Source organism: Ceratotherium simum, chromosome 21 (genome assembly GCF_057802395.1).
Source record: "Ceratotherium simum simum isolate JZ-2026a chromosome 21, ASM5780239v1, whole genome shotgun sequence".
NCBI classification, from domain to species: Eukaryota; Metazoa; Chordata; class Mammalia; order Perissodactyla; family Rhinocerotidae; genus Ceratotherium; species Ceratotherium simum.
Genome location: NC_141920.1, coordinates 17,336,921 through 17,348,963, shown reverse-complemented (window position 1 = coordinate 17,348,963; position 12,043 = coordinate 17,336,921). Strand labels below are relative to the sequence as shown.

The following is a 12,043-nucleotide window of genomic DNA, read 5'->3' as shown; positions in this document are numbered from 1 at the left end:
GTGTGTGGGCTGGACGTGGTGTGTGTAGAAGGTTACCTAGGGCCCCGGCACTCATCCCAGAGTCTCATCTCCCTCATCAGGAACACAAGAGATTTGGATTAGATGTTTTCTAGGACACTTCTCACCCTTTGCAATTGCATAAGTGAGGACACAGCTGGGGCTGGCGTGAGCCGGGACAGACCTAGGCAAGGTTGATTGCCCTGTCCTGTGGTCAGTGACCCCACACTTCTCCCAGTGATTGAAGAGGGAACCCTAGAGTCGTGCAAATGGAACATAACCATCACTCCCCAAAAGTTTCTTTTTTTTTTGTGAGGAGATCAGCCCTGTGCTAACATCCGCCAATCCTCCTCTTCTTTTGCTGAGGAAGACGGCCCTGGGCTAACATCTGTGCCCATCTTCCTCCACTTTATATGGGACGCCGCCACAGCATGGCTTGCCAAGCAGTGCGTCGGTGCGCGCCCGGGGTTCCGAACCAGCGAACCCCGGGCCGCCGCAGCGGAGCGCGCGCACTTAACCGCTTGCGCCACCGGGCCGGCCGCTCCCCAAAAGTTTCTTGTCTCTTTGTAATCCGTTTTTCACAACCATTGTCACTTTAGATTGGTTCTCCCGCTATAGATTGGTTTGCAGTTTCTAGGATTGTGTATAAACGGAATCATACAGTATATACTCTTTGTCTGGCTTCTTTCAACATGATTGAGATTCATATTGTGTCAATAATTCCTTTATATTGCTGAGTAGTATTCCACTGTATGGATATATTTGTTTTATATCTATAATTTCTTTATCCAGTCTCCTATTGATGGACATTTGGGTTGTTTCCAGTTTGGGCCATTACAAATAAAGCTATATAAAAGTCTCTGTGCGGACATATGCATTCATTTTTCTTGGAATGGCTTGGGTCACATGGTAGGTATATATGTTAAATTTTTAAGAAACTGCTGAACTGTTTCCAAAGTGGTTGTACAATTTTGCATTTCCACCAGGAGTATTTGAGAATTCTGATTGCTCCTCATCTTCACCAACATTTGATGTGATTAGTCTTTTCAATTTTAGCCTTTCTAGTAGGTGTGTAAATCTCATGGTTTTATTTTGCATTTTCCTAATGACATGGTATTGAGCTTCTTTTCATGTGCTTTTGCCATTGGATATATTTTGAAGGTAGAGTTTGAGAGCAGAGCCAATAAGATTTGCAGATGGATCAGATAAGTGATGTGAGAGAAGAGTCAAGAATGACCTCTTCATCTCTGGCTAGTCCCTGAGTACTTCTTATATTCCTTCTCCCTGACATGCATTGGCTATTCCCTCTGCCTCAACTGCCATTCCCCACATTGGCCACCTTGCAAATTCCTAAATCACCCAGCTCTGAAGAACCTTTAGTGACCCCGCTGGTTGGGCATCCACAACCCCTGTAGTTTACCTTCACCTGTATTGAGCTGATTTTCTGTTTACTCATTGTCTCCCCTATCAGCTGAGGAGCTTCTGGAGAGTATGGATGGTTGGATCATCTCATGACTAGCCCCAGGCTTGAGCCCAGCTTCGATCATTTCAGCGTATTTTCACAAACAGTACTCTCCAAATTTACATTTTAAATTATGGGTGCTTTGCTTCAAGCTACCAGTCCACTGGCTGTGTGATCATGGTAACTTAACATCTTGGTGCCTCAGTTTTCTTATCTTTCAAATGGGGAACCTATTGGTACCTGCCTCACATACAGATGAGCATTAAATGCAAAAGGAATGTAAAGCTCTTGGTATGGTGCCTGGCATATGGTGTCTTCCCCAGGAAAATCCAGCTATTATTATTTTCTGATCTGGATACTTTGCTGATCCTTTTCTGGAACTCAAAGATAGGTCCTTTGCAAAGAGTTATTCATAAAATCTCAATCTTTTGAGAAGTGGGTGGGGAAATTTCTCTGTAGAGGTCTCATTCCTTGAATCAGGTAACCGAATTGCTTTCCCTGCATTGGGATCCCCCCTGTTGTAGACAGTGTCCCATGTCCAGTCGTGGTGCTTGGACTCTCATGCCTGTGGCCATGACTCTGTCCTCTACACTGATGCCCTTGGGAGTGGGGCAGAAGTGTCTGAAAAACATTCTTTTGTTTCAAAATCCCTTTTGATGTTTCACGTCTTACAAGATACAGTTCAAACTCGAGCAATCTAAGTCCTTTCAGTTCTAGTCTGTGCCTTCCTAACTCCAGCCCAAATGTTAGCTTTATAATATTTAATTCATTCAATTAAAAAATGTTTAAAACCTCTTCCGTGAGTACCTACAAGGAGCCAAACATTATGGTAAAGATATGAAGCTAAGACTGTGAATGTGGGGCTGTCCCTGTTCTTGAGAGAACAATAAAATTGTGGGTAGAGGGAAGTATGGTGGGAGGACAAGGTTGATAAGGAAGGTGCTCAGTAGGTAGAGGGGAAGACGCCAAGCAGAAGGGCCACATGATCCTAGTTGTCAATTGCTTGTCGTCAATCAGTGTTTGTTTTGTGTCCAGCCTAGTGCTGGGCCCTGAGCATTTAATAAGTAGATTTGATCCCGTCTTCCCAAGTCAGATCCTGTCTTGCCCTGAGTGTGGAGCCTGGAGTGGGGCAGATTATGGAATGACCAGAGGACTAGAGCCTCCCTGTTTGAGGAGGGCATGTCCAGGAAGTTTCCCGGTAGAGTGCAGTCTGTATGTTATCGGTCCTGGGCCCAGGGACCACTCCCACCTGTGACTGCACCCAGGACACTTGGAATCCTCTCTCTAGAGGCTGTCTGTTGGTATGATGATAACTGGAGAAGACACACTTGTGGAGATTACCAGATTCTGTCTGGCACCAGGGTGATCTCCCTGCTCCTTGACTCAGAGCACTGACTCCAGGCTTTTTAGACTCTAGTGTATTGCTCAACTGGCCCCAGTTCCAGGTTCCAGGGAGACTCTCCAGCTGCTCCCTGCCTCTTGCCTTGGGCAAATGCCTTGCTGGAGCTGCCAGGTCCTGTCTCCCTCCTGAAATGGGACAAATAATCCATGTGAGAGTGTGTGCTGTGTGCAAAGCAGCTTCCTGGACCTCAAAGGAGAAGCATTAGGGCAGGTGAAGAGTCACAATAATAATAATAATAATAACTAAAAGTAATATCATACTTATTATGTGCCAGGGATTGTTCTCAGTGGTTTACACATATTAATTTATTTAATCCCACAACCATTCTACAAAGTAGGTACCAGTATAGTGATTAAGAACATAGACTCTAGAACTAGACAGCCCAGGTTTGAATCCTTGCTTTGCCATTGACAGTACTAGCAGTGTGACCTGTGGGAGGCCTGTGTCTGTTTCCCCATCTGCCAAAAGAGGATAATATTAATACTACGTCATAGGGTTGTTATGAGAATTAAATGAAATAAAGTTTATAGAGCATACAGAATAGTGGCTGGAATATAGTGAAAGCTATCTAAGTTTTTGATAAATCTCATTTTTACAGATGAGGAAACTGAGGAACAGAGGAGTTAAGGAATTTGCCTAAGATCACACAACTAGTAAATGATGGAGCTGGGGATAAAACCCCAGGAAGTCTGGCTTCAGAGCCTGCACTCTTAAATATTATGCTCTGACAATGAAGACAGAATGTCCACATGAATTACTTTATGAGAGAAGTAGGTAGGGGAAGCCCTGAATTAATTGATGTGGAAGCTTCTAGCACTTAAGATGTCAGTATTCCTTCTGCTGTGGTAAATGAAGTTTGCAGCAGCTGGCTGGACTGTCCCAGGTGGCCAGCAGTTTCTGGAAGAGGGATCTAAGGCATAAGCAGGGCCTAAGAGGCTGGAGTTCAGCCAGGTCTCTCCAGGCTCCTGTCTCATAGTTCATTCACCTTGTCTCAGCACTCCGCCCAGGGAGCCTGGTGTGGCATGACACTCCGGAGGTGCTTGGTAAATGGCAACTTAGAATGGAGAATCCGGGGCTGCCCGGTGACGCAGCAGGTAGGCGTGCACGCTCCGTTGCATCGGCCTAGGGTTCGCAGGTTCAGATCCCAGGCGCACACCGACATACTGCTTGTCAAGCCCTGCTGTGGCGGCCTCCCATATAAAGTGGAGGAAGATGGGCACGGATGTTAGCCCAGGGCCAGTCTTCCTCACCAAAAAGGAGGAGGATTGGCATCAGATGTTAGCTGAGGGCTGGTCTTCCTCACCAAAAAAAAAAAAAAAAAGGAAAATCTTTGCCAAGTCTCTAGGAGTTTAAGTATGTGGCAAACTGAATTCAACTCAGCTGTTGAATTCTGGGCCCTGGGGATACTGCAGTGAATTGAGGGGCCACTTGGACCTCAGCCTGCCCATAGTTCAAAGGCGGAAACGCACAAGTCAACAAGCAGATTGCGGGCAGTGGACCCCAGGGATAATTGGGAGGGATGGGCGGGAAGTGTTCCTGGCCCAGGTAATGGCCCAAGCAAAGGCAACAGAAGCTAGCCAGTTTCCTTTGGCTAAGGGCGGGGTGGTGATCTGGCAGAATCCTATCAACCTGATTATGGAGTCTTTTACCCTGAGGGAGAGGAGAGAAGTTTTAAGTCTGGAGAGGCAAGCTCAGGTTTGCATTTTATAAGGCTCATTCGGGTTGCCAGGAGTGGACCTGAGGAGCGGGAGCCATTGAATTCCACGCTGCAGAGGAAGCAGGGAGACGGTAGGGGTGAGGGATCCGCTTTAGGGTGGGGGCTGTGGAGCCATTGAATTCGAGGCTGCAGAGGAAGCAGGGAGGCGTAGGGGTGAGGGGGCCGCAGGGACGAAGAGCGGCTTGGACTAGTGCTGAGGTTTTTGCGCAGGCGGTTTCCCCCGCCTGACTCTCCCATCCTTGCCCCTCACTCCCTTTCCTCAGCCTTTGCCGTGTGGGCTACTCCAGGGCCGCCCCGGATCCACACTGGGCCTCAGTCACCTGGTGGCCAGCTCACAGCCGCCTCTCCCAGTGCCCCGTCGCACCCCTGGCTCTCCCCGCCCCGGGCTTCAGGGCTCTGGGCCGGCGCGGCGCCCGCCTGCCGGCCCGCAGGCCCCGCCCCGCCCCGCAGGCCCCGCCCCGCGCAGCCCGCCCGCCCGCGCGCCAGGCCCGGGCGGCGCCGACGCGCTTGGCGGGAGATAGAAAAGTGCTTCTGTGCGCGCCGGCGGCGGCTGCAGCTCCTGCGAGAGGCGGCGGGACCTGCGGACACGCTGACGCCTCCCAGCGCGGCCCCGGGGCCCGGAGCGGCCGGAGCAGCGCGCGCCCTGACCCCGGCCCGGCTCCCGCTCCGGGCTCAGCCGGCAGGCGGGCGAGCGCGGCGCGGCCCGGGCCGGGGGGATGTCTCGGCGGACGCGCGGGTGAGCGGGGCCGGGCGGCTGAGGGCCCCTCCCCCTCCGCAGACTCCATCCCCCTCCACCCCGATTCCTGCCCCTCCATGGCCCCTCCGAGCGGGGCCGGGGGGACGGGTTCTGCGGGAAACGCTGAGCCCTGGGTCGCCCGAGGCAGGGGGCGCTCGCGAAGACGGGGGGCTCTTGGGGACCCCTCTCTCTGCTCCCCGGGCCTGCTGGGCCTCGGAGCCGGGGCGGGCGGGTCTCCTGGGACCCGGGCCAAGCCCTGCATGATGTCATTTTGTCTCCCGCCTAATTGCGGGGTGGGGGTGGAATGGCGGTGTCAGCTAGAAGGGCCTTTACCGGGGAGGGAGGCGACCCCTGGAGAGGGAAACTGATGCTCCAAGTCGCAGTGAGCAGGAGGCCAAAGCCTGAAAGACACTTGTCGTTCAAACCTATTTTGGTTCAGATTTGGCGATTCTCAACGTTTGGGGAAGCACAGAGCACCCCAAGTCCTCTCCCCTGGCCCTGAGAAGGGTGCTGTGGGGGAGGGGGCCCTTTTGTCCCCCACCACCTGGCTTCCGGGCCCCAGCTCGGTTTAGTTTCAGAGACCTGTCTTCCTGTTCCACGTGAGGAGTTTGGGGCAGCTGGGGTTGAAGGTGAGGGGAAGAGAAACTGATGTGTATCAAGACCACTCTGTGCCAGCAGCCCCTGGGGCCACGGCAGGAACTGTGGTCTCCATTTTACCTATTTCCCCAGAGAATAAGTGGCAGAGTCGAGCCTGGAACCAGGTCTGTGGGCTCCGGGTCCCAGTCTTACGCCTGGGACCTGAGTTCTGGGCTTTTCAGCCAGTCTGGGAGTCAGGGAGGACAAAGGGGGTCCTGTCTTGACCCCTGCCTGGATTCATGCAGCCCAGACAACCCTACACCCCTCTTGAGATGGTGTTTGCCTTCTCAGGCTGAGGATGTAGACCTGAGAAGCACTCATTTCTGGCTTTCCCCAGAGTTCCTCTCAGCGAGGAGACATCTGATCCCTGGGCAGTGGTCAGGGTACCTGGCACAGGGTCTGTCTGCCTCAGGTCACGATTTCCCAGGGCAGCTCGGAGTCCCAGGAGGAGTTTTCTGGTTAGGCACTTGTCAGACCCTGTTGTGACTTTTGATTCAGGAAGTTTTACTTCAGGAAATGACAAAGCCCCAGACAACCCCCAGGTCCTCTGCCACTTCTCCCCTGGGGCTCAGTGGAGGAACCCCCTCCCAGGTGGGGGATAGGTTCTGCACCTGGCACCCCACAGCCCTCAGCTCGATTCTTGGCCACTTGCTGTAGCTCTCCTCTGCACCAGTGCCCCACTTCCCGCTCAGCTTCTGACTCACCCCGCCTGGAGCAGAGCCCAGCACATTGAAGGGCATAGAAAGGGTACGTTGGACCTACACGTGGTTGCCACCACCAACTTGGCCTCTGCTTTTTCAGCTGTAATTACGAGGTGAAGACTTGAAGGTGCAGGTTTGGAGCCTGGCTCTGTGAACTTGATAAGTGGCATAACCCCTTAGCCTCAGTTTCCTCATCTGTTAAATGGGGATAATGAAAGTGCCTATGAAGTGGTTGGTCAGCACCATGTTGCTGATGGAAGTGTATTATCTCACAGAATTCTCTCAGCTGAGTTGCTTCCCCATTAAATAGAGTATTGGAGTACCAGAGAGTGTACACACAGACACCTTTTCATCCTTGAAAGAACATTTGCTGAGCTTCGATTAGAAGCTGGGTGCTGGAGAACCAAATATGGTTTCTGTCAGAAAGGAGTCTAGGGGCAGTTAATTTTAAAACCCACTTCATTCTGTTATTAGTGTCTTGTAGATGTCTTGCCTCCTACTTTGCGATGGTGGAGGACCCCATGAATGGGCTCAGGAATGACAGGGCAAGGCTGCGTTCCAGCTCCTTCTGTGACTGATCTGTTGCTGGGTTTAGACACCGTACTTTCCCTTCCTACTTCTAAAAAATTTACTTTAATTAGTATTTCTTTTCAACTAACAGGCAGCAGCTTTGCATGTTCATTCATTCATTCATTCGTGTATCTGGTCATTCCCTGAGCAAACATGTCTTAAGGCCTTTTTGGTGCCACCTCCCATCCTGGCCCAGTGTAGGTGGAGCTGACCTCTATTGAAGATGTCAAGGAGATAGGCAGTTGCAGCCTAAGGGTCTACATTCTGAGACAGGAGGATTTCCAAGGTGCTGTGGGAACACGGGAGTGACTCCAGGAAGGTGCTGAGATCTGGAGAAGGGGAAAGGAGTGTGGACACAAAAGGAAGCCCTCTTCCTTCTTTTGGCACACGGCTTGTGCTTACCTTGCTTGGAGATGTGTAGGCTTTTCCCACTTAGAAATACCTGCCTTAGGAACGTACCTGACAGGTGACCTGATGCAGGCCCCACCACGTGGAGTTGGGAGGTTACTAACCTTCCCTCAGCACCTGACATCCCTGGAGATGGATAGTATGATCTCCATTTTTTTTTTTTTTTTTTACTTGAGGAAGATTGTCCCTGAGCTAACATCTGTGCTCATTTTCCTCTATTTTGTATGTGGGATGCGGCCACAGCATGACTTGATGAGTGGTGTGTAGGTCCGTGCCCGGGATCCTACCTGTGAAACCCCAGCCGCTGAAGTGGAGCACAGGAACTTAACCACTACGCCACCAGGCCGGCCCCATGATCTCCATTTTTGTAACCATTAAACCTAATAAATATGAGGATTTTGGAGCAACTTGGAAAATTGCCTATTAGAAAATTAAAAACATCGAGAATTCAAAGCTGCTTCTACTCCATAAACTGTCTGTGTGTAGGGAAGGATTGAGAAGGGGGTGTGCAAAAACGGGCATAGTTACTGAGATAACGTATTTAAAATAATATTTCTTAAAATCCTTGTGCTTGATGATCACACACATGGTTAGCTCTAATCCTCAAAATATGCAAGTTTAAAAAGTTTTGTTATTGAAAATATTAAATGGGTGCTGGTTTTGAGTCTCATATTCTTGATGAAATCTTAACCTCTTTTTTCTTGTAGCTTTTGAAATCATTAGGGTGTTCCTGAAAATAAAAGAATAAAGAAAATAAAAATAGCCCGTGACCCCATTTCATTAAAAAATTAAAAAGAACGTGGAAATACTTACAGTTTTAAAAGCGGAAAGAGTAAAAGCCTGCCTCCCATAACTTTTCCCTAGAGGTGACTGGCCGTTGCCCACACTGTCTGTCCATCATGTAGCAAGGACGTGTGGAGACACATGTGCTTGACTTTTAACTTGCTCCTCCTGCAGTGAGGAGCTGGATGAGCTGCACTACCAGGACACGGATTCAGACGTGCCGGAGCAGAGGGACAGCAAGTGTAAGGTCAAATGGACCCACGAGGAGGTAAGTGACACTGAGGGGCAATTCCGGAGGGGGTGGTGGGATGGCCTGAGAACTAGCCTGGGGTGTATCTGCCTGATGCCCTGACGAGTGGGAAGAGGAGGAGCCGGTGAAAGAAGCGGGTGAGTCCTCTGGTTCTCCCTGATGATGCCTCCTCTCAGAGCATCCTCGGGGAGTCTCAATAGAGAGGTCTCTTGGGGGGATGTGTCTCTCAGACCTCAGGGCCAGGGACTGCTGTGGTGTCTCCTGCAAAGCTGTTGCGTTCTGTATCATGGACGTTAATTGTGCCTCTTGTCTTTTAACTGCTAGGAGGTTTAGCCAAATCTGCACCCCACTCTTTATTACTATTTAAGATTAATTGGATTGTATCTTGTAACATCAAGCTCTGAATTGATTTTATTCTTTAATCAACTTTAGGGAAGTATGGTTTATATACAATCAAATATACCTTTTCAAAGTGAACAGTTCCAACAGTTTTGACAAATGTGTATACCCATGTAAGCACCACCCTGGTTACCCCAAAAAGTTCTCTTTGTGGGGCATCTTCCCCAGCTCCAGACAGTCGCTGATCTAATGTCTCTGATTTGTTTTGTTTTGCCTGTTCTTGAATGTCCTATAAAAGAAATCACACAGCTGTACTCTTCTATCCGCCTTCTTTTGTGCAGCATAATGTTGTGTGATTCAGTAATTGGTTTGTCTTTTTTTATTGCTGAATAGTATTCTATTACAGGATGTTTCACTTGTAACTTTTGGGCTGTTTCTAGCTTTTGGTGATTGTGGCTATGAAGATTCTTGCATCAGTCTTTTTTGAGGATTATGTTTTCATTTCTCTAGGCAGGATACTTAGGTGCAGCCATGGGGTAGGTGTATGCTTAGTTTTATAGAAACTGCCAGACCTCTTTCTAAATTCGTTGTACCATTTTAGACTCCCACTGGCCTTATCTTTTTATTCTACTTCTATTTTCCTGGATGTGTTTAGTTTTAGGTCTTTTTTTCCTTAACTCACATATGCGTTGTAAAACCCTCTTAAATCGTAAAAGATGATGTTTCTTCAGAGGAGTGCTAAGCAAGCCTTTGCTGTTCATCCCAATGTGGACCAGGGACTATATTGGGCTCTTGTGGGCTTAGAAGAATAAACAAGATTCCTACCCTAGAGCAGCTGTCTATCTAGGATGGAGAGATAAGCCTGGGCACAGGCCCGTGGACGTGCTATGGTTAGCCAGCAGGATTGGCGTCCCTGTGTGCTCGCCATCATATCTCTACTCTCTTGCACTAAGGCTCCTAGCACGTAGGAGGCAATTGTTGAAATACTTTTAGAAGGAGAGGTTACTGTTATCTGGAGATTAGGAAATGTTTCAAGGATAAGGATTTGGAAATTCAGCAGTCAGGGAAGTGTGCAAAATGGTGGACAAGTCCGAATAGGGCATGAGGGGAGAAAAGCACGTAGAAGAGCCCGGTTTGGCTGAGGGAAATGGATGAAAAGATCCACTGGGGCAAATCCTGGAAGGCCTTGAGTGTTGGGCTCAGGAGTGAGGGATTGTTCAGTTAGTGGGGCGGAACCACTAAAAGTTTTTAAAGCAGAGGAGTAACATGAACACAGCCAGGCTTTAGGGGAGCTAGTCTGCTGTGCGTAGGGTGGATAAGAGATTTGGGGCAGCTTGGGGCTGAGAGACCAGTACTGAGGGAGTGGAGGGTGCTGTACCGGGCAGGCACGAGAATATGGCTGTGGAGAGACTGGGGCTGGGCAGGATGGAGTTGACAGGTGGAGGAGGTACACGGGGTCTGGGAGGAGTTGAAGATGAAACAGCAAAGTGTGCGTGCCAGTTATCAGGGCGGATGGTGGTGCTGGAGATGGACATGGGGAACGTGGGAGGAAGACAGGAGTGGGCCTGGCCAGGCCGGGTGGCAGAGGAGGACAGGGTGTCCGGAGCTGGCTGTGTGGGTGTGGTCTGTGGGACTTTGCCCAGCTGGTGGGTGGGGGTGGGTGTGTGTGTGTGGTAAAAAACACATTAAATTTACTATCGTAACCATTTTTAAGGTTACAGTTAATGTTAAGTATATTCACATTGTTGTGCAACAGATCTCTAGAACTTTTTCATCTTGCAAAACTAAATCTCTGTAGCCATTAAACACCAATTCCTCATCTCCCCTCCTCCTAGCCCTTGGTGACCGCCTTTCTACTTTCTGTTTCTATGATGTCGACTACTTGAGATACTTGATATGAGTGGAATCATAGTATTTGTCCTTTTGTGACTGGCTTATTTCACTTAGCGTAATTCCTTGAGGTTCATCCATGCTGTAGCATGTGACAGAATTTCCTTCTGTTTTAAGGCTGAATAATATTCCATTGTATGAATATACCACATTTCCTTTATATAGATATATTAAGTGAAAAAAATAAATTTGAGGAATACTTTACATGCAATCCACTACAACCATTTAAAGGACAGTTGGATGAGTTTCAACAGGTGTATTACCATGGAGCTATAGCACCATCACGTTAGAGAACATTTCCGTCACCCCCAAACATTCCTCGCTCCCCTTTGCTGTCCATCCCTCCCTCCCTCCACCCCTGACCTCAGAGAACCACTGACTGTCTCTGTCTCCCTGTAGCTTAGTTTACATCATCTAGAATTTGATATGCGTGGAATCATACAGTATGTACTCCCTGACGCCTGGCTCCTTTCACGCATCATGATGATACTGAGATTTCGTGTTGTGGCATACATCAGTAGTTGGTTTTCAGGAGGATGTTTTGAGAGATACGGTTTTGCCTTCTTTTTTTTTTTTTTAAGATTTTATTTATTCATTTTTTCCCCCCAAAGCCCCAGTAGATAGTTGTATGTCGTAGGTTCACATCCTTCTAGTTGCTGTACGCGGGACTCGGCCTCGGGTTGGACGGAGATGTGGTGCCTCGGGGCGCGCCCGGGATCCGAACCCGGGCCGCCAGCATCAGAGCGCGCGCACTTAACCGCTAAGCCACGGAGCCGGCCCCGGTTTTGCCTTCTAACCACTCTTGATTATTCTGCCCAGGTCTCCCCATCTCCAGTGCTGGGTCACTGTCTTCTCTGGCCTGGGCGCCTTTAATGGCCTCCTGTCGTCCATCCTGCCCTCTTAAGCCCCTTTTCCTGCAGCTACCAAAGTGAACTTCACAATAAGCACATGGGACCATGACCACCCACTGAGGCTCGAATGCCTCAGTGGCTTTGCATGATGCAGAGGCCCAAATCAATCCTGCCTGTGGTCTGGCGCCTACCGTCCCCTCCAAAATCATGTTGCATCCCTCTTTCACTTGCTTCCTGCATTCAGCTACCCTAGCCTTACTTTGAGCCTATCCTTTGGTCTCCCTGAATAAGCAGTCACCAT

At 49.4% G+C, this 12,043-nt stretch overlaps 1 protein-coding gene across 2 annotated transcripts in view; it reads left to right on the top strand.

The window, feature by feature from the left end:
* Positions 1–5,113: 5,113 nt before the first annotated feature.
* The window catches only part of MYBL2 (MYB proto-oncogene like 2), a 33,241-nt gene continuing 26,311 nt past the window's right edge, over positions 5,114–12,043 (top strand). Inside the window, exons 1-2 of one of the 2 annotated variants that reach the window (XM_087445246.1) lie at positions 5,114–5,314; positions 8,587–8,680. In XM_087445246.1, coding sequence (XP_087301372.1) covers positions 5,295–5,314; positions 8,587–8,680 — 114 coding nt within the window. In that variant the 5' untranslated portion in view covers positions 5,114–5,294. The remainder of the gene's footprint in view (positions 5,315–8,586; positions 8,681–12,043) is intronic. The other variant, XM_087445245.1, reaches the window with a different exon arrangement.